At 40.3% G+C, this 19742-nt stretch overlaps 2 protein-coding genes across 2 annotated transcripts in view; one reads left to right on the plus strand and one right to left on the minus strand.

Moving 5' to 3' along the window:
* LOC109024361 (uncharacterized) overlaps window positions 1–6221 on the plus strand; it is a 25281-nt gene extending 19060 nt beyond the window's left edge. Inside the window, exon 6 of the mRNA XM_063702245.1 lies at window positions 5431–6221. The gene's annotated coding sequence lies outside the window, so the exon portion shown is untranslated. The remainder of the gene's footprint in view (window positions 1–5430) is intronic.
* DPM1 (dolichyl-phosphate mannosyltransferase subunit 1, catalytic) overlaps window positions 1–19729 on the minus strand; it is a 23759-nt gene extending 4030 nt beyond the window's left edge. Inside the window, exons 1-7 of the mRNA XM_019017071.4 lie at window positions 19396–19729; window positions 16227–16326; window positions 9677–9710; window positions 6895–6971; window positions 6785–6810; window positions 3110–3205; window positions 1942–2010 (exon numbers count right to left, since the gene is read on the minus strand). Of these exons, the coding sequence (XP_018872616.4) occupies window positions 1942–2010; window positions 3110–3205; window positions 6785–6810; window positions 6895–6971; window positions 9677–9710; window positions 16227–16326; window positions 19396–19721 (728 nt within the window). The 5' untranslated portion in view covers window positions 19722–19729. The remainder of the gene's footprint in view (window positions 1–1941; window positions 2011–3109; window positions 3206–6784; window positions 6811–6894; window positions 6972–9676; window positions 9711–16226; window positions 16327–19395) is intronic.
* Between the last annotated feature and the right edge of the window lie 13 nt (window positions 19730–19742).

Raw genomic sequence — 19742 nt, forward strand, 5'->3', positions numbered from 1 at the left:
GGGAGGCGGAGGTTGTGGTGAGCCAAGATCGCGCCATTGCACTCCAGCCTGGGCAACAAGAGCGAAACCCTGTCTCAGAAAAAAGAAAAAAAATTTGTGCAATTAACAGGTTCACTTTTGTCTGTTTGGCTGCTCTGTCATTTATACAGAACACAGCTAATCATTGCTGTCAATACATGAAAATCCAGAACTCCCAGGCCATCCTTCAACCCCCACCCCCTCCACTAATCCTTGTATGGTTCTGTTGCAGCAAAGCACCCTCACCCCATTCCTCTCCCTGCTGTGTTTTTCTTCACAGCCTCTATCTTCACAACTAGTTACCAGTTACCCTAGGTTTTTATTCAAAACCATCAAAACTGTGGCCTGTGAAATCCACACTGGCCCTTCCCGCTGTACAGAGATTTTGTGAGTGCCACTATTCTTTGCATTGTTGCCACATGGCAATCAGAGATCTTTTTTTTTTTTTTAGACGGAGTCCCACTCTACTGCCCAGGCTGGAGTGCAGTGGCGCGATCTCAGCTCACTGCAACCTCCACCTTCCAAGTAGCTTAGACTACAGGCCCACCACCACACTTGGCTAATTTTTTGTATTTTTTAGTAGAGACAGGGTTTCACTGTTAGCCAGGATGGTCTCGATCTCCTGACCTTGTGATTCACCTGCCTAGGCCTCCCAAAGTGCTGGGATTACAGGTGTGAGCCACAATGCCTGGCTTTTTTTTGACAGTCTTCCTCTGTCGCCAGGCTGGAGTGCAGTGGCGCAATCTCGGCTCACTGCAACCTCTGCCTCTGGGTCTCAAGTGATTCTCCTGCCTCAGCCTCCTGAGTAGCTGGGATTACAAGCGCACGCCACCATACCTGGCTAATTTTTGTATTTTTAGTAGAGACAGGATTTCGCCACGTTGCCCAGGCTGGTCTTAAAACTCCTGACCTCAAGTGATCCACATGCCTCGGCCTCCCAAAGTGCTGGGATTATAGGCGCAAGCCACTGCCCATCCACCAGCCAATGCCCATCCGCAATCAGAGATCTTAATCATATCACAAATGACTCTTTAGCCTTAGGGTATAGCCTCCCCTCTCTTTCATCCCCAAGTTCAACTCTCCAGTCTATTTGCTTTTTAGTTCTAGAGAGGCTTCATTTTTCTTTTTGACTGTCAACAGCCAGGTCCTAATTTGTGTGTGTGTGTGTGTGTGTGTGTGTGTCAATTCTCACATTTAAGGACCTAGATTTTCCTGCATTAAGCAAAGGACCCAAGAATCAACATTATTTAGTGGAAAAAAGTATCAACTAGTAGAAATTATTAAGTAATGTTTGGGGGGCTTGGGGGTCACTAAAGTAGATGCAGGGGCATTTTATAGTTTCAGAGATTTAAAAAAAAAAAATCTGGCAAGTTTTGTCATTTGCCATGGTCAGTCACACAAAGCAGCTCACATCTACTACAGCAAATCTAGACCACCACCCCACACACCCAGAAACAGACACGCAAAACTCAGAGGGACCGAAGCTTTGTCCAAATTGAACAACAAAAATTTCCTCAAACATATGGAGAACAAGGTAACTGAGAGAGCTCTATATAAATATTAAAGAGTTCAACCTTTTCTGTAGACAATGCTGTAAGTATTCATATGAAATGCAGAAAATTAAGTACGTGCTATTGTTTGGAACAGATTATCAGTAATAGCAACATTCCAAAGAGCAGTTGAGCCTTAATACTAATGTTAACAAGCACACAAACCTAACTGCCTTCAGCTTTTTAAAGGAAAAGCGCAATATGTCTCCTGGAGATGTTTAGGCTTCATTAGCAACTTCTAGGAATTTTAGTCTGCCTTTTTAGTATCCCAGAATAAAAACAAGGTGGAAATGTAAAGTGTCTCTTTAAAATATCCATTGTAAAGAAAGTCAGCCAAGAAGTTACATAAAAGTAGTGGAAATTTTCACTGTACCTGAAACTTCCTGTTAAATCAGATGCTCCTGGTCTCAGCAAGATCTGAGTTAAAAAATTGGCCCCACGGCTGCCAAATAAAACAATCAGATTTTCTTTACAAAATACAATTTATAAACAAGAGAAACACATCGAAAAAGAGTGTTAAAATGCTATACTAATTTCATAAATGTAACATTAATTTCATAAAAATGTTGTTTATCTAGAACAAAATAGAAATTTTTAGTCAATGAAAGGAGACCTGGCTAGGCGCGGTGGCTCACACCTGTAATCCCAGGAGGCCAAGATGGGTGGATCACTTGAGCCCAGGAGTGACCAGCCTGGGCAACATGGCAAAACCCCATCACTACAAAAAAAAAAGGGAATATATATATATATACATTCATATTATATACACATTCATATAATATATATATTCGTATTATATATCTTCATATATATTCATATTATATATACATATATATTCGTATTATATTCATATATATATTCATATATATTCATATTATATATATTCATATATATATTCATATATATATTCATATTATATATATATTCATATTATATACATTAGCTGGGCATGGTGGTACGTGCCTGCAGTCCCAGCTACTGGGAAGCTGAGGCAGGCAGATCACCTGAGCTCAGGAGTTCGAGGGCAACCTGGGCCACATGGTGAAACCCCATCTCTATGAAACAAAAATTAGCCAGGCATGGTGGCGCAGGTCCACAGTCCCAGCTACTCGGGAGGCTGAGACAGGAGAATTGCTTGAGCCCGGGAGGCAGAGGTTGCAGTGAGTTAAGACTTTAACCCAGGTCTGTCTGAAATCAATCTTAATTAAAATTACACTATAATTATGGGGAGAAACCCTACATATTTAGTCCAAAAGTATGGAACAGGTCACATAAATTAAAACTGAAGGTCCAGTACAGTAACTTTTGCTGAATAAGACCATTTCTACCAAAGGTCCAAAGGTTTATGCTGATTTTTCCTTAATAAAAAACATCCAGGCTCTAATCACAGGAAAAACTGTAAGAAACTATCTGGGAGTATTTACTGGAAGTTATAACCTGATCCCACAAATCCCGGGCAGCATGATAGCTAATCTAAATACTTGCTATGAATACATTTCCAGTAGTTATACTAATAAAGAAGTTGTAACACATGTACCTACCTGATTATTTTTCTTTTCAAATCCCAGCCATATACACCTCCATTTCCTTTGTAGCGAGTTCCAGAGACAATATCAAAATTACCCTCCTTTTGCTTCCTGTAGAATAAATTAGCTGTCAATTAGAAAAAGCCACTGAGCTTTCAACAGTCATTTTCATGAGCTACACAAACAAAACTTTTAAGAGAAGTCGACACAGGCTGGGTGCAGTGGCTCACGCCTGTAATCCCAGCACTTTGGGAAGCCAAGGCGGGTGGATCACGAGGCCAGGAGTTCAAGACCAGCCTGGCCAAGATGGTGAAACCCCATCTCTACTAAAAATATAAAAATTAGCCTTGCGCAGTGGCGGGTGCCTGTAATCCCAGCTACTCAGGAGGCTGAGGCAGAGAATCACTTGAACCCAGGAGGCAGGTTACAGTGAGCTGAGATCACGCCACTGCACTCTAGCCTGGGCAACTAGAGCGAGACTCCATCTCAAAAAAAAAAAAAAAAATTAGTCGGGCACAGTGGCACATGCCTTTAGTCTCAGCTATTTGGGAGGCTGCAACGGGAGGATGGCTTGAGCCAGGGAGGTTCAGGCTGCAGTGATCTGTGATTGTGCCACTGTACTCCAGCCTGGGTGACAATGGAAGACCTTGTCTCTCAAATTAAAATAATTAATTTTCCCAATACCCTTCCATTCTGTTCTTGCCTTCTTTGAAGCAAATAATACTAAAAACAGCCTGATGTCCTGCCACACTTTTCTTTGCCTAGAGAAAGATAAAGACACACATACACCCCTAGGATTTTTGGTTGCATTTACAAAATTGGGATGCAAAAAAAGTACATTTTGTGACCTGGTTTTTGTCAGTTAACAATACATATCATGGGGTCAGATGTGGTGGCGCACGCCTGTAATCCCAGCACTTTGGGAGGCCTAGGCAGGTGGATCACTTGAGGTCAGGAGTTTGTGACTAGCCTGGCCAACATAGTGAAACTGTCTCTACTAAAAATACAAAAATTAGCCAGGTGTAGTGGCACGTGCCTGTATTCCCAGCTCCTCTGGAGGCTGAGGCAGGAGAACTGCTTGAACCCGGGACGTGGAGGTTGCAGTGACTGAGACTGCGCCACTGCACTCCAGCCTGCATGACAGAGCGAGATTCCATCTCAAAACAAAAACAATGCAAATCATGGAATCATAGACATCCCTACAGGTCAAGAGAGCTCTTTCCCTTCTTTTTAATAATTGCAAAACTACTTCATAGAATATTCAACTCACACACCTCTGTGGTTGTTTCCATGGTGCCCTACCCTCTCAACCACAATAAACAGTGCTACAATAAACTTTTTTTGTTTTGTTTTGTTTTTTTTGAGATGGAGTCTCGCTCTGTTGCCAGGGTGGAGTGCAATGGCGCCATCTCGGCTCACTGCAACCTCCACCTCCCGGGTTCAAGTGATTCTCCTGCCTCAGCCTCCCAAGTAGCTAGGACTACAGGCGAGTGCCATCGTGCCCGGCTAATTTTTTGTATTTCTAGTAGGGACGGGGTTTCACCATGTTGGCCAGGATGCTCTCAATCTCTTGACCTCATGATCCGCCTGCCTCAGCCTCCCAAAGTGTGGGATTACAGGCATGAGCCACTGTGCCTGGCCACAATAAACGTTTTTATAAATGTATTACTGCTTAGACTCCCCAAAATGGAATATACTGGAATTGCCCAAATGAAGCCCGAGTATTTTTTTTTTTTTTTTTTTTTGAGACGGAGTCTCGCTCTGTCGCCCAGGCTGGAGTGCAGTGGCGCGATCTTGGCTCACTGCAAGCTCCGCCTCCCAGGTTCATGCCATTCTCCTGCCTCAGCCTCCCAGGTAGCTGGGACTTCAGGTGCACACCACCATGCCTGGCTAATTTTTTTGTATTTTTAGTAGAGACAGGGTTTCACTGTGTTCACCAGGATGGTCTCGATCTCCTGACCTCGTGATCCACCCGCCTCGGCCCCCCAAAGTGCTGGGATTACAGGCGTGAGCCACCGCGCCCGGCCAAGCCTGAGTATTTTTAATTCTAACACATATTTTCCCAAATTTGAACACATATTTTCCAAAAGGGTTATAGCAACTTATACTTCCTTCAGCAATATTTGTGTGTCCATTTTTTACCATCTTATTGGTACTGGATATTACTGCTCTGAAAGTTTTTAACTTTGTTAAACTAATGGATAATAAAATGGTCACACACAGTTATTTTGTGTTTATTTCCTTGACTACATCCCAGGAAGAACGTCTTCTTTTATTAGCCATTTGGATTTCTTCTATAGATGGTCTGTTTGTATCTTTTTGCCCATTTTCTACAGGTTAAAGAGGCTTTTGTATACTGGAGATATAACCAAAAAAGGTCTAAGGTGACTTTACGCAGAGATTGAAGGATGAGCAGCAGATGGTCATCAAGGAGCATGGAAACAGCATTTCAGGCAAAGGAAAATGGAACTCTGTGAACTCAGAAGCATGCTTATGGCATGGAAAGCAAAAAGGAAGGAGCACAAGGCAGAGGTCAGAAAGGGAGGCAGGGGCCAACAAACACATAGGGGCTTGAGGGACAAGGGAAGGAACTTGGATTTTTCCCTAGATGTTAGTGGGAACTCCCTGAACTCCCTGAACTGGAGGGACAATAATCTGATTCTGTTTTTATGTATCTAGCTTAAACTCAGAACAGCTTCCAAAATCTTATTCACAGAGGTTTTGTGGTCTTTTGGGCTAAGAATTTAATTATATTGCCTACAAACAAATATAATTGTGTATATTTTACTAACATTTAACTAAATTCTTATCTTACTGTATTAACATTTCCATGTTTAATGATAGCTAGCATGCCTGTATTAATGCATGTATTGGAAATGATTCAGCATTTCACTATTTGGTGTGATATTTGTATTAGGACTGGGTTATTTTTATTATGCTTAAGAGGTTTCCTTCTATTCTTAAAGTTTTAACTAGAAAATGGTAGTAAATAATATCTCCTTTAGCATCTACAGACTTAATCACACTACTTTGTTAACATAATGAATGAATTATAAGTGATTACCAATAATGAGCCATTCTGGCATTCCTGGAATAAACTCTTGTTCACGGTGTTTTATTCTAATAACTCAAGGCTTAATTCCATTTATCAGAGAAGCCATCTTCCACCTTTTTCTGTGGTCTGAAAGAATTCAGATAACGAACTACCTGTTGATTTGCTCCTCAGGACTCCTAAAATACATCATTTAGTCTCAAAAAATGTGTGTTGTGTGTGTGTGTGTCTACTATCTATACAGATAAATATTTTAGAGACAAGGTCTCACTCTGTCTCAGGGTCACCAAGACTAGAATGCAGAGGCATGATCATAGCTCACTGCAGCCTTGAAGTCCTGGGCTCATGTCATCCTCCCACCTGAGCCACCTGAGTAGCTGGGACTACAGGCGCATGCCATTGTGCCTGGCTAATTTTTGTTATTTTTTTTGTAGAGACAAGTACTTGTTTTGTTGCCCAGGCTGGTCTCAAACTGCTGACTTCAAGCAACCCTCCTACCCTGACTTCCCAAACTTTGTTTATATTTTTGATAGAAAAAATAGTATGTGTATTTTTAATAAAAAATGAAAATAAGCCCAAAACCAGTAAGATAAATGTTTCCAGTCATATTTCTTTCAAATATTAGAAATAGTACCTACCTAATAAATTCAGGAATAAATTTTGGCTGAAATTTGAAAAGAATAAACAGTAAGTCAGTAAAATAGGCTAAGACTACCATAAATAGCTAATAAAGAAACATACCACTTACATGGTGTGAGAGATCAGCATCCATAATAATGATGTAGTTTCCTGTGGCATGTTTCATTCCATGAATATATGCAGTTCCTACAAATGAAAGTATATCCATTCAAGAAAATCAACAGAAATCTTTACATATACATTTGCACATCAAGGAAATTGTTTAGCACCTGAAGAGCACACATTAGTTCTCTACAAGTCAGATTAATAAATTGGTATTTTTCACCTTAAGTACATAAGTTCATGTATATTACATATATAATCAAGAAGGTAGCTGGCCACACACCCCCATTCAGATGTCAATTTAATACAATAGATCATACCTCTATTTCAGTACAGCAAAGAAATAGTTTGTAAGTTCAAAAGTCTGAGATTATGTAGCATAATTATCACATTCTCATGCTTTAAAAACCCATCTGGTGTTTCCTTGGCATCCCCCTAAGACACTGATGAGCTCCACATTTACAAATCAGCTTCCTACTTAATATCTCCACTTGGGTATTTCAGAAATCTCAAAGATAACATTGCAAAATCATCTTCCAATTCTCTACCTCTCTCTTACAGGCCACCTCTCCAGGAAAGGCACCAACTATCCAACTGCTCCATCCACAGGTCTAGAGATGATTCTTGATTTCCTGCCTTTAACCATAACTTCTAAACTGTAATTAAGTCCTACTGATTCTCCATCCAAAACATTTCAATTCCCTTTTTCTTGTCTTTTACACCGTAAACCTGGTACGCTAGACCCTTGCTCTGGTATTTGGGGCCAAAGGCCTAGGTGACAATTACTCAGCCAGCTCCATGCCTCAAAGTCCCACAGGGACTTGGCAGGCTAGGGTAACTTGTCAGGAGCAGGACTTGGGGATTCCTGCATTCTCTAGTCCAGACCCCTCACAAGTGTCTTATGAGCAAGGCTGAACTCTTCTAACTTATTTTGTTAAGAAGTGAATATCGGCTGGGTGTGGTGGCTCATGCCTGTAATCCCAGCACTTTGGGAGGCTGAGACGGGTGGATCACTGGAGGTCAGGGAGTTTGAGACTAGCCTAACCAACATGGCAAAACCTCATCTCTACTAAAAATACAAAAAATTGGCCAGGCGCGGTGGTTCACGCTTGTAATCCCAGCACTTTGGGAGGCCGAGGCAGGCGGATCATCTGAGGTCGGGAATTCGAGACCAGCCTGACCAACATGGAGAAACCCCGTCTCTACCAAAAATACAAAATTAGCTGGGCATGGTAGTGCATGCCTACAATTCCAGCTACCTGGGAGGCTGAGGCAGGAGAATCGCTTGAACCCGGGAGGCAGAGATCGCGGTGAGCCGAGATCGCGTCATTGCACCCCAGCCTGGGCAACAAGAGCGAAACTCCGTCTCAAACAAACAAAAATTAGCCGGGCATGGTGGTACATGCTTGTAATCCCAGCTACTCGGGAGGCTGAGGCACAAGAATGGCTCAAACCCAGCAGGCAGGGGTTGCAGTGAGCCGAGATTGTGCCACTGCACTCCAGCCTGGGGATCAGAGTAAGACTGTCTCAGAAAGATAAAGGAGTGAATATTTACACTTTTTGGTTTCATGGCAGTTTCCAGATTTTTTTGAATCCCAAAGAATCTTCTGGGTTCAGATACTGAGAACATTTGATCCTTGGGAATTGATGGTCTTCAAGATAGCAGACTCCAGTTAAGCATTGTGCTTTCTTCATGTTAAGTTTTAGCACAAATAAAGGCAGAGTTTCCTCTCAGAATTACTGAGCTCATAAGAGCTTTTCAATAATGCTGTATGTTTAAAAGCTGGAAAAGCTTCCTTTTTTAAAAATAAAGAATAACTGTTTTTGTCACTAGGCTGGAGTGCAGTGGTGTGATCTCGGCTCACTGCAACCTCTGCCTCCTGAGTTCAAGCAATTCTCCTGCCTCAGCCTCCCGAGTAGCTGGGATTATAGATGCGCGTCACGACGCCCAGCTAATTTTTGTATTTTTAGTAGGGATGGGGTTTTACCATGTTGGCCAGGATGGTCTCGATCTCTTGACCTCGTGATCTGCCCACCTCGGCCTCCCAAAGTGCTAAGATTACATTTGTGAGCCACCGTGCCCAGCTTTAAATGAAGAGTAACTTTTTAAACTTGTAACTTAAAGAATGTTCCAAGGTTTGCAGCATGCTGGTCCAAGATATTTGCCCTCAGACCCATTCTCTGGCCCTTCCCTACTCTGTGCTATGTTGGGTGAACTACATATTCCAGATTCTCTTGTCAACTGGCTGCCAAACAGCTTTGGGAGGTACAGGTGGAAGACTGCAGGGAGGGGAAAAGGGAAAAGTCTAACTGGTCCTCCCTCTGTGACTCTCCCTCCTACCTCTGACTGGGAATTTCCCACAGTGCTAGCTCCTGCCAGGCAGCCCCTGCCCCATCATTCTAGCTCCCTCTGGGCAGCCCAGGTTCTTGGGCTCTAACATCTCTTCCTGCTGTTGCTCCATCCCTAGGGGTGGCAGTGACCTCCAGCTGTTACTAATCTTAGTAGCCTCACTGCTCCATTTGGTTTCTCAGGAACTCCTTCAGGGTTGTAACCAGAGACTCAGTATTAAATTCCCTACACTGAAAGACTTACAGTGGTTCTGTTTTCCTGAGTGAGTCTTGACTTATACAGGCGACCCAAGTTATACCATTTAAATGTCATTAAGATCATTAAAAACCATCATAGGAAGTTACTGTATTTTGGCCCTATTCCAAACTGGGAAAATACACACTGGATCATGTCACCAAGCAAGCAGCAGGTGTGAGGGGTTAGAGATTACACGACTTACCTAGTCCCAACTTTTTCTCTCGTGGTCTTAGAAGCTGTAGGAATAAGAAATAGCATTTTACACAAAGAAACAGAAATCTTACCATGTTAAATTTTATTTTATTCAAAAGTGCATACTCACTTTAACAGAAATATAGTTGCACTTGTTAGAACTTAAAGCAAAGTATCCTTAATATTTTTTTGCCAAAAGAAAAAAAAAAGCATTTGGTAACAAACCAAATAGTTTAACTTAGCTAACTTTTTTTTTTTTTTTTTTTGAGATGCAGTCTCGCTCTGTTGCCTAGGCTGGAGTACAGTGGCATGATCTCAGCTCACTGCAACCTCCGCCTCCTGGGTTCAAGTGATTCTCCTGCCTCAGCCTCCAGAGTAGCTGGGATTACAGGCATGCACCACCATGCCCGGCTAATTTTTGTATTTTTAGTAGAGACAGGGTTCCACCGTGTTAGCCAGGATGGTCTCGATCTCCTGACCTCGTGATCCGCCCACCTCAGCCTCCCAAAGCACTGGGATTACAGGAATGAGTCACCGCGCCCGTCCAGCAAAGCAACATTCTTTAACCCCGACCCTACAATCAAAATTTTAAACTTTTTTTTTCTGGTGTCACTCACTCTATTTTAAATAATATGTCTTTACATCTATATTTGATTTTCCTTTTAAACCTATTGATTCCTTCCTAGAAAAATGTAGGACTTACTTCATTATTTTGCACCTTCTTGGGAAATCCGATGTTTGTTCTCTCGATTCCCTTTGGGTTTTGAATACTAGTATCACTCTTCCTCTATTAACTTATCTTGACCTTATGCTTGGATGACCTCATCTCCTCTACTGGTCCAAGGACATGTCATATTCCTAATTAAATTCTTTCTCTTTTCTTACTATTGGTCAATCACTTAGTCCTCCTAAATCTTTTTGCTTAATAGTTGGAGCCCGACTTTTACTTGCTTAGTTTTTCCTTTTGGCTGGACACTTAAAAAGTCAAATGCCAAAGTTCTCACTATGCCCTACGTTTCTGAGGTATGGGGTTCAGGGAGACTCATTAGTGAGCATGTCTTGTCTATCTTGTCCCCTTCTACACTTGCCAGTATATAAGCAGGTTGCCTCTGACTGCAAATCTCTCAACAAAGCATTTTCAATTAAAGCAGATGAATTTTTTTTTTTCACTATATGCAATCTGCTGGAGGTTTCTATTTGCATGGAATGTCTTTTTCCATCCCTTCACTTTGAGTCTATGTGTATCCTTACAAGTCAAGTCTTTTGTGGGAAGCATATAGTTGGCTCTTTTTTAAAAAATCCATTCAGTCACTCCAGGTCTTTGGAGAATTTAATCCCTTTATATCCAAGGTAACTACCGACATGTAAGAACTTCCTACTGCCATTTTGTTAATTGCTTCCAGTTGTTTTGTAGATCTTTTGCTTCTTTCTCTTTCTCCTTTCCTTTATGATTATCTTCTATACTATTATGCTTTGATTCCTTACTTTTTATCTTTTGTGAATCTACTTTAGGCTTTTCCTTTATGATTACCATGAGACTTACAAAACCCATCTTATGGTGATAACAGGCTATTTTAAGCTGATAACAATCTAACTCTAACTGCTAAAAAGAAATCCTCTACCCTTTTACTCCACTATCCCCACATTTAAAAAATTTTAAGTCACAATTTGTATCTATAGCAAAGTACATCTTGCATAAAGATGGATAAAATACACTGCTGTCTGGTAAGAGCTTACAGGAAGGAAAGACATTCAAATAAGCATCTATGATAATTGCAAGTCACTGAACAAAATGGAGCAGGATATATCAGATCACAGCTAGATTTTATTTGATTTTGTGAATAATTTCTGACAAAATACTGATCCCCATCTGGTATCTGCCCTGAAAAAGCAAATCTTTTAAAGCTCATCTGAGATTTTCTACAACTCTGTTTTAGCTGGAAAATCTTTCTTTTAAAAAAAGATAACTTTGGCCAGATGCAGTGGCTCACACCTGTAATCCCAGCACTTTGGGAGGCTGAGGCAGGTGAATCATTTGAGGTCAGGAGTTAAGAGACCAGCTTGGCCAACGTGGTGAGACCTCATCTCTACTAAAAATACAAAAATTAGCCAGGTGTAGTGGCACGTGCCTGTAATCCCAGCTACTCAGGAGGCTGAGGTAGAAGAATCGCTTGAACCCGGGAAGGAGAGGTTGCATGAGCTGAGATCACACCACAGCACTCCAGCCTCAGTGACACAGTGAGACTCTGTCTCAAAAAACAAACAAACAAACAAAGATAACTCTGTTACAGTTGCACACCCCCTTAACCCCAAGTGATACTTTCTAAGACCCCCAGGAGATGCCTGAAATCTCCAATAGTACCAAACCTTATATATACTTTTTCTTATACATACACACCTATCACAGTTTAATTTATAAATTAAGCACAGTAAGAGATTAACAATACCCAATAATAAAATAAAACAATTACAACAATATATTGTAATAAAAGTTATGTGAACTTGGTCTAACTCAAAAAATCTTCTTGTACTGTACTTACCTCTTTTCAGACTGCAGGTAACAAATCACGGAAAGCAAAATCATGGACAAGGAGACTATGATACTTATAATTTTCAGAATCTTCAAAGGTTTATATAAAATATTAGAGTACTATGGAGCCATTAACAGAAATGAGGTGAGCTGGTGACAAAAGATCGCCAAGACAGAATTAGAAGTAATGATGATACAGGAAGATGGCAGTTATGTTTTAAAAAACAAGACCACCACACTACCTAGTTCTGCAAATGCACATACACACATATATGCACAAAAAAACGCACCAAACTGTTGACCTGGGTCTCCCCTGTGCAAGGGAATGGGATGCCTAATAGAAAATGTTCATCAGGTCGGGCGTGGTGGCTCACGCCTGTAATCCCAGCACTTTGCGGGGCTGAGGTGGGCAGATCACCTGAGGTTAGGAGTTCAAGAAGAGCCTGACCAACACGGTGAAGCCCAGTCTCTACTAAAAATACTAAAATTAGCCGGCATGGTGGTGCAGGTCTGTAATCCCAGCTACTCGGGAGGCTGGGGCAGGAGAACTGCTTGAACCCAGGAGGCAGAGTGTGCAGTGAGCTGAGATCTTGCCACTGCACTCCAGCCTGGGCGACAGAGCGAGACTCCAATCTCAAAAAAAAAAAAAAGAAAGAAAATGGTCATCAAAGGCAACTTCGGTTTTACTGGTAACATTTATATTTTACAAGGATGTGCTTGTTTATTTCTTATGTAGGAAATCCAAACTATTTCTATTTGGTATGCTTTACTTTCAGACTCTTAATTCCACCTCTCCACCCTCCCCTGATCCTTTTTTGCCTCTTCATATGAATCTGATGGCCCCTTTCTATGTGAGGCAGGATAGCATTACAGACAGGAAGATGAACCCTGGAACCACAATGCCTGGGTTTGAATCCTGGCCACTACTCATTTGCCATGTGATCTTGAGAATATAGAGGCGTGACTCTTTATATAAAGCCCCCTCTCACTTGGCTTTCATGAGGAACAAGCAAGTGGATTCACAGAAAGTGCTTGCAAGAATGACAGGCATATACTTTTTGAAGTATGTTTGCCACAGCTGCTTATAAAATACTTTTATGGGAAACTATAATTTGTTTCACAAGAACCTTTGTAAAACTTATCACAGACAATCTTGAAAAAAGTTAACTTAAAAACAGAATTGAGACTATACTACATATACAGTTTTATAAACTGCTTTATACTTATTACAAAGGCATTAAGGATTTTTGAGGGTCATGAGATTACTGCCAGATGATACTTCAGAAAAACAGTATCAATTTATACTAGGATCAACAGTATTTGAGTGGACTTGTTCTATAATACTCTCAGAAACACTGGGTTAAAAAGAAAGGAGAAAATAAAAATAAATCTTCAGCTAATAAGGCTAATATGTACTCTCCTCCTGTTTTGTAAATCTTCACTTATCAGTGAGGCTCAGTATTTTTTTCTTGTTTACTGGCCATTTCTAGTTTTGGTCTTATGAATTATCTGGTTGGTTGGGGTACTGATCTTGTTAGAAATATTTTGGTATTTAGGAATGGACAGAAGTTTAATATTTTCAAGTAGTCAAACCTTTTTATCTTACATTTGATGTTTTAAGAATAATAAACATGTGTTACATTTTATTATCAGAGTAAGTTTTTAAAATACTAAACTATAAAATAATGACAAAATGTAAGACAAAGTTCTAAGAATCTACTACACAGCACAGTGACTATAGTTAATAGTATCATATTATATAGCTGAAATTTACAGAGAGCAGATCTTAACTGTCCTCATCACTGTCAACTTGCCCCCAAGGGTAACTACGTGAGGTGATGGACAGGTTCATTCCCCAAATGTGGTATTCATACTTTAAATATATATAACTTTGTCAATTATACCTCAATAAAGCTGGAAGAAAATATGACAAAATATAAATGACTTTATCTGATCTCAAGTTGGGAGATGAAACAAACTACATAAACCAAACATAATAAAAGCATTCAACACAGAGCAGTTGAAGTCCTTCACAATTTCAGATCCCTGCCTTGTAAGCACTGTGAATAGTTCAGAGTAAGTGCCCCCAATTTCTCTATGGTCCTACCTAGTTAGGTCATTAAAAATGACCTAACCTCTTGCTTCAGTTGTGTCACCTACAGAATTTTTAAAAATATCTTCTTTGGCTTCTTTTCTGAAAGATTCATTTCAGCCAGTCTGAAAGGCTGACAAAGCATCTGTGGTGAATACTTTATCTGAGGTATTCTAACATGGTTTCAATATCCTTCATTTTCTCAACGAAACATACATCTGTCACTAAAAGCAAGTGTCATCCCTAGCATGGATTAATACTGTTTTTTTAAAAAGTCATTTTCTAGTTTAACTTATTTAAATGTCATAAAATAATGAATGAATAAGGAATTTTATCTGGTAGTAGAGAGAAATCATAACAGTGAATGCAACTTTTTTTCTCATTTTGAATTTTATTGGGTTGATAGGAAAAATGTCTTTGAAGACAATGTTGTTCCAAAATTTGAAAGGTTTAGTAACCATTCCCTAAAATCAATCAATCACATCCTAAGGCTGAGGTTTTATGACAAAAGTATTCAAAATGTTGTCTGGTTGATGGTCCGAGATTAAATGGCAGCACGTAACTCAAGAGTGTTGTGAATCAGTGGCCTTCACCCTAGGCTTCTAAAAGAAAACAGGGAACTACTGGCCAAAAATTCAAACCTAGGATTACTGAAAGCCTCTGCTAGAAGCCTGAAAATTTGTCAACTTTTTAACTCTTTCTGTATTCCCATCCATTAGAAGGTTTTCAGAGAAGACTTGAGGTGTGACAGACCTGAGTTACTCATCTGTGAGACAGACTGAAAGAATTCCTAGAACTACATTTACCGTGTAGTAACACAGTTCCTTTAAACTCTTGCCACCAAGACCTCATACAACTGACACTCACCTCTAAGTAGAAAGTATTTCTATTACTGAGATTTATCAAGAATATTTAGACTGAGTGACTTTTTTTTAAATGATTAATTTACCATTTCTTGAACTGTAAATAACAATAAAGGTTCTCAAAGGGACTTCTTTCTCTATACCAATGGTTCTCTACTGGAGGCAAAGGGTAATTTTTCCCCTAAGGAAATATCTCACAATATCCAAACATTTGCAGTTGCCAAGTGGGGAGGGGGGTTTCTAGTGGCATCTAGTGAGAAGAGTCCAGATGTGGTGCTGAACATCCTACAATAAACACGACAACCCCCACAGTAAAGAATTAATCTGTCCACACGTCAATAGTGCCAAGACTGAAAAACTGTGGTCTGCAATAATTTGTGAATATAAATTATAAAAGAGCTCGAGTATACATAAACATTTGTAAATACAAACCGGTAACCAAAAATAAAATTCATGAAGCCATTATAAAATAAACTCTATATTTGCCTAAGTAACTTCTACATTAGAATAACAAGTTTCAAGGTGCAGTGGGTGAATCTAAAGTTTAGGACTAATACAGTCAATCTACTTTCACAAGACTATTCTATAGACTAAAAATGCCAAGTACTCTAAGAAGTCATTAATGTTTCACAAGAAAACAATAACTTTTTCTACCTACACGCTCTTAATTTCAGGCAGTATTCTCTAATGAAAGTATGAGAATACTTACCGAAAGGGAGCAAGAAAGATTAAGACACACACACACTACCAATTATAACCCAATTATATAATATTCCTTGTCAATTCAGTATCATGCTTTAATTTTTGCCCTTCAAGAAAATTCATCTGCAGAATTAGTTACAAACAGAGTTCATCCAAAAGCTCACTCTTTGCTGTAAAATGACCACTGACCCAACATACCAAAGATATGTAAAATTTTACGGACAACAAAAATGCATTTAAATCCCAAATGCGTAAGTTGCTCTTTATCTTTTCAGTTTCTAAACAAATAGATTGAATTTAAGCATTGTTCATGTCTCATCTTTCCCCTACATAATCGCAATTCATATCACAGAAAAATGTTCTTATAACTTACAATTCTGTCTGACCCATAGATCTTCTCCAACTGTTCAGCAACATCCCTTGTTCCATCTGGGCTTCCATCATCTATGATTATAATTTCATAGTTGATTCCACTAAAAAAATTAAATTTGTATTAATGACTGATGACAGTGTTCTCAAATTAAAAGTAATTTAAAAATTACTAATTCCTTAAAAGTATAAATGGAGATGTATTGTTATATTAATCGTTGAGGAAAACTTCAATTATCAAATGAAATAAATGTCAAACATTCAGTACTTTACCTCCAAACCCAGTATGTTGCTGAAACATGCTAATGTCCTGAGATATTAAAGAATTCCTACACAGAGAACATACTTTTTAGTTCAAAAGAAAATCACGTAATGACCTATGTATCATATGAATTTTTTTTGTTTTGAGATGGAGTCTTGCTCTGTTGCCAGGCTGGAATGCAGTGGCGCAGTCTCGGCTTACCTCTGCCTCCTGGCCTCAAGCAATTCTCCTGCCTCAGCCTCTGGAGTAGCTGGGACTACAGGCGCCCACACCACGCCCGGCTAATTTTTTGTATTTTTAGTAGAGACGGGGTTTCACCGTGTTAGCCAGCCTGGTCTCAATCTCCTGACCTCGTGATCTGCCTGCCTCAGCCTCCCAAAATGCTGGGATTACAGGCATGAGCCTCCGTGCCCAGCCATATGAAATTTTATTACCTATTTGGAAATAATATTCTGAACCTTAATAGCAAATCTTAGTTACATAAAATATTTCAAAAGTACTTTACATGGTAACTCAAACCAAACTGAGTAACTCTGAGTGATTATTCTTGTTAATCTGATCCAAATAGAATAATCAAGTATAAATCTGATTTAATTTCACCTTTAAAAAAACCCATTTTAGAATGGTGACACTATCTTAAACCACAATTTCAAATAGTTGTGCCTATTACCTCACATTATCAAATTAAAAAAACAAAAGCAGAGTAGCATTACAAAAGATTCCACTGTGCTTCAGAATTAACATCTGTTACTTCCCATTAATCTCAGGTGGTAGTTTCTAGTCTAAAAACAAACCAACACAATACTTGGTGGATAAATAATACCTACGACATAACATTCCCTTTTCTCTTGGTCCTGCTTTAAGAAACAAATACAAGAGGCTGGGCGCGGTGGCTCACACCTGTAATCCCAGCACTTTGGGAGGCCAAGGCAGGTGGATCACGAGGTCAGGATATGGAGACCATCCTGGCTAACACAGTGAAACCCCGTCTCTACTAAAAAGAACCCGGGAGGCGGAGCCTGCAGTGAGCCAAGATGGCGCCACTGCACTCCAGCCTGGGCAACAGAGCAAGACTCCGTCTCCAAAAGAAAAAAAAAAAAAAAGAAAAAAGAAACAAATACAAGAAAATCAACCAGAAAACATATTTCACTGTTAAAGGCTTTAACAAGTCAGCCCCAGCAAACTTTGAAGACAAGAAAGCAAACCCCTGTGTTATCTATTCTCCAAGAGTAGAACAATGACTTTGGCTTCCCACTGTGCCTTAAATTTGGGCACTGGTGCCTTTACATGCCAAAATATGTAAGGTGATTTTAATATACGTGCTGAAAGAGAAATTCCATAAACAAAATGCGGTCGTTAAAAGCAAATTACTGTCCCCTACCACTTCAAAGCAGCTACACCACCTGAGGGTGAGGCAGCTTAAAGGTACCAAGCTGGGTTGACTTCAGGTAATTTGATTGCATCTGAAAAGTTTTGTTTCCTTTATCAAACTTCATTTTGATCTTAAAAGATTGATTCACAAATCATTAAAAGGAAACATAAATTGTACTACATAAAAAAATTAAAACAGCAAAAAAAAAAAATGCAAAATTAGAATACAAGCCCTGAACGAGATCGGTTGTATGATAGTTAATTTCTTTAATTTAGAGCTTATAGAAATCAAAATTAAAAGATTAAACAGGAAAAATAAAAATTTTAAAACTCTGAGGGGCAAGGCATATGAAGGCAGTTATTCAAGGAAATACAATCAAAACAGCAATGGTTTTCACAAATGAGTACTTCCAACAATGTCAAGTTTAATGCTCAGGCGGGCTGGTTGATAGGAAAACAGGCACTCTGAAGAATGGAGAGTCCAAACTTGTACAACCTTTTTTTTCTTTAGAGCAATTTGGCAGTAACTATCCATTTTAAGCACATTTCTGTCGACCCAGCAATCCTACCTCGAAGAATTTATCCCTAGTACACAAGTAAAAGTATGAACGTGTCTGCTGCCAACACTGATGCAATAAAGGAGCACCGCTATGTGTCAAGCACTTTTCTAAATTTAGCTGGAAAATATGGTGCGAACAAAGTCCTTGTTCTCATCGGCAAAGCAAAAGCCAAAAAACAGAAACAACCAAAAGGCGCTGGAAATAATCCAGTTCATTGCCATGACCTGATTAAATAAATAACACAGCCATATGGAATGTTACCTAACTTCCAAAGTAATTTGCTATGTTTGTACATGTTAATATGAGAAAAAGTCTTCAAAGATTTCACAGCATGATCCCATTTGTGCAATCGTAAAACAAGTTACTTCGTACTGACTCCAGGATTTTTTGCAGTTTTTAAAAACACTGCATTAAGACTTCCAAATTCGAACTCCACCCACCCCCCATCCCGGTTCTAACAATCACACCAAACATCCACCAGTGATCAGCGAAGATGCTCTTCCGCTTTCTCCTTTCCAGAAAGGTTATCGTGACCAGCAATAGCTCCCTAACCCACACACACCAAACCTCATGCTTATGTAAGCACTCGGCACCGGAGCGGAGTGAGAGCTCTCGCTTGGACTCCCGGCTCTTGCCGCAGATCCTGACCGCCTAGAGGGAGGAGTGGGATCACGCTTTCAGCCTCGCTTCCAAGTAAAAGAGTGGCCAACCTTTCTACGGAAAGGCGGGGGACGGGAGTACTTCATAATAAAGATAAATGAGAGTCTCACAAAACCCAAGGGCACGAATGAGACCCAGGACACGAAGAAAACCCAACAAGCATCCGCCTCTGCTTCCCTCGCAGGGTGGCCCTCTCCCCGGGCCTTCCTGTGTGAGGCAAAGAAGGCTGGACAGGGCCGCTTCGCGCAGCCAGCTGCCGACACCCGGGCCGGGGAAGCCAGCTCATCTCATTCTTCGGGGAGGGAGACCTGGTGCGCTACCTCTCGGAGAAGCTTTTCACCAGCAGCCACACGATGAGCGGCAGGTTCTCGCGCTCGTTGTAGGTAGGTAAAAGCACCGAATATTTGTTCTGTCGTGGACTGCGCACTTCCAGCTCCCGCCGAGACCTGCGAGGACTACGACTGACTTCCAAGGAGGCCATGGCGGAACTGAGCCAGATGCCGGAAGCGGAATTACGTAATGTGGCGCGGAAAAGGACGGGTCGGACCGTACCAAATTCGGAAGCGGGGGATGATCTCTGTGATTGATCGCTAGTTCTTCTAGGGCCATTGCATGGTTCAATTAGAAATATTCTGGATTTATACATCTTTGAAGTTTAATCTGAAGG

The sequence above is a fragment of the Gorilla gorilla genome, chromosome 21 (assembly GCF_029281585.2).
Source record: "Gorilla gorilla gorilla isolate KB3781 chromosome 21, NHGRI_mGorGor1-v2.1_pri, whole genome shotgun sequence".
Taxonomy (NCBI): domain Eukaryota; kingdom Metazoa; phylum Chordata; class Mammalia; order Primates; family Hominidae; genus Gorilla; species Gorilla gorilla.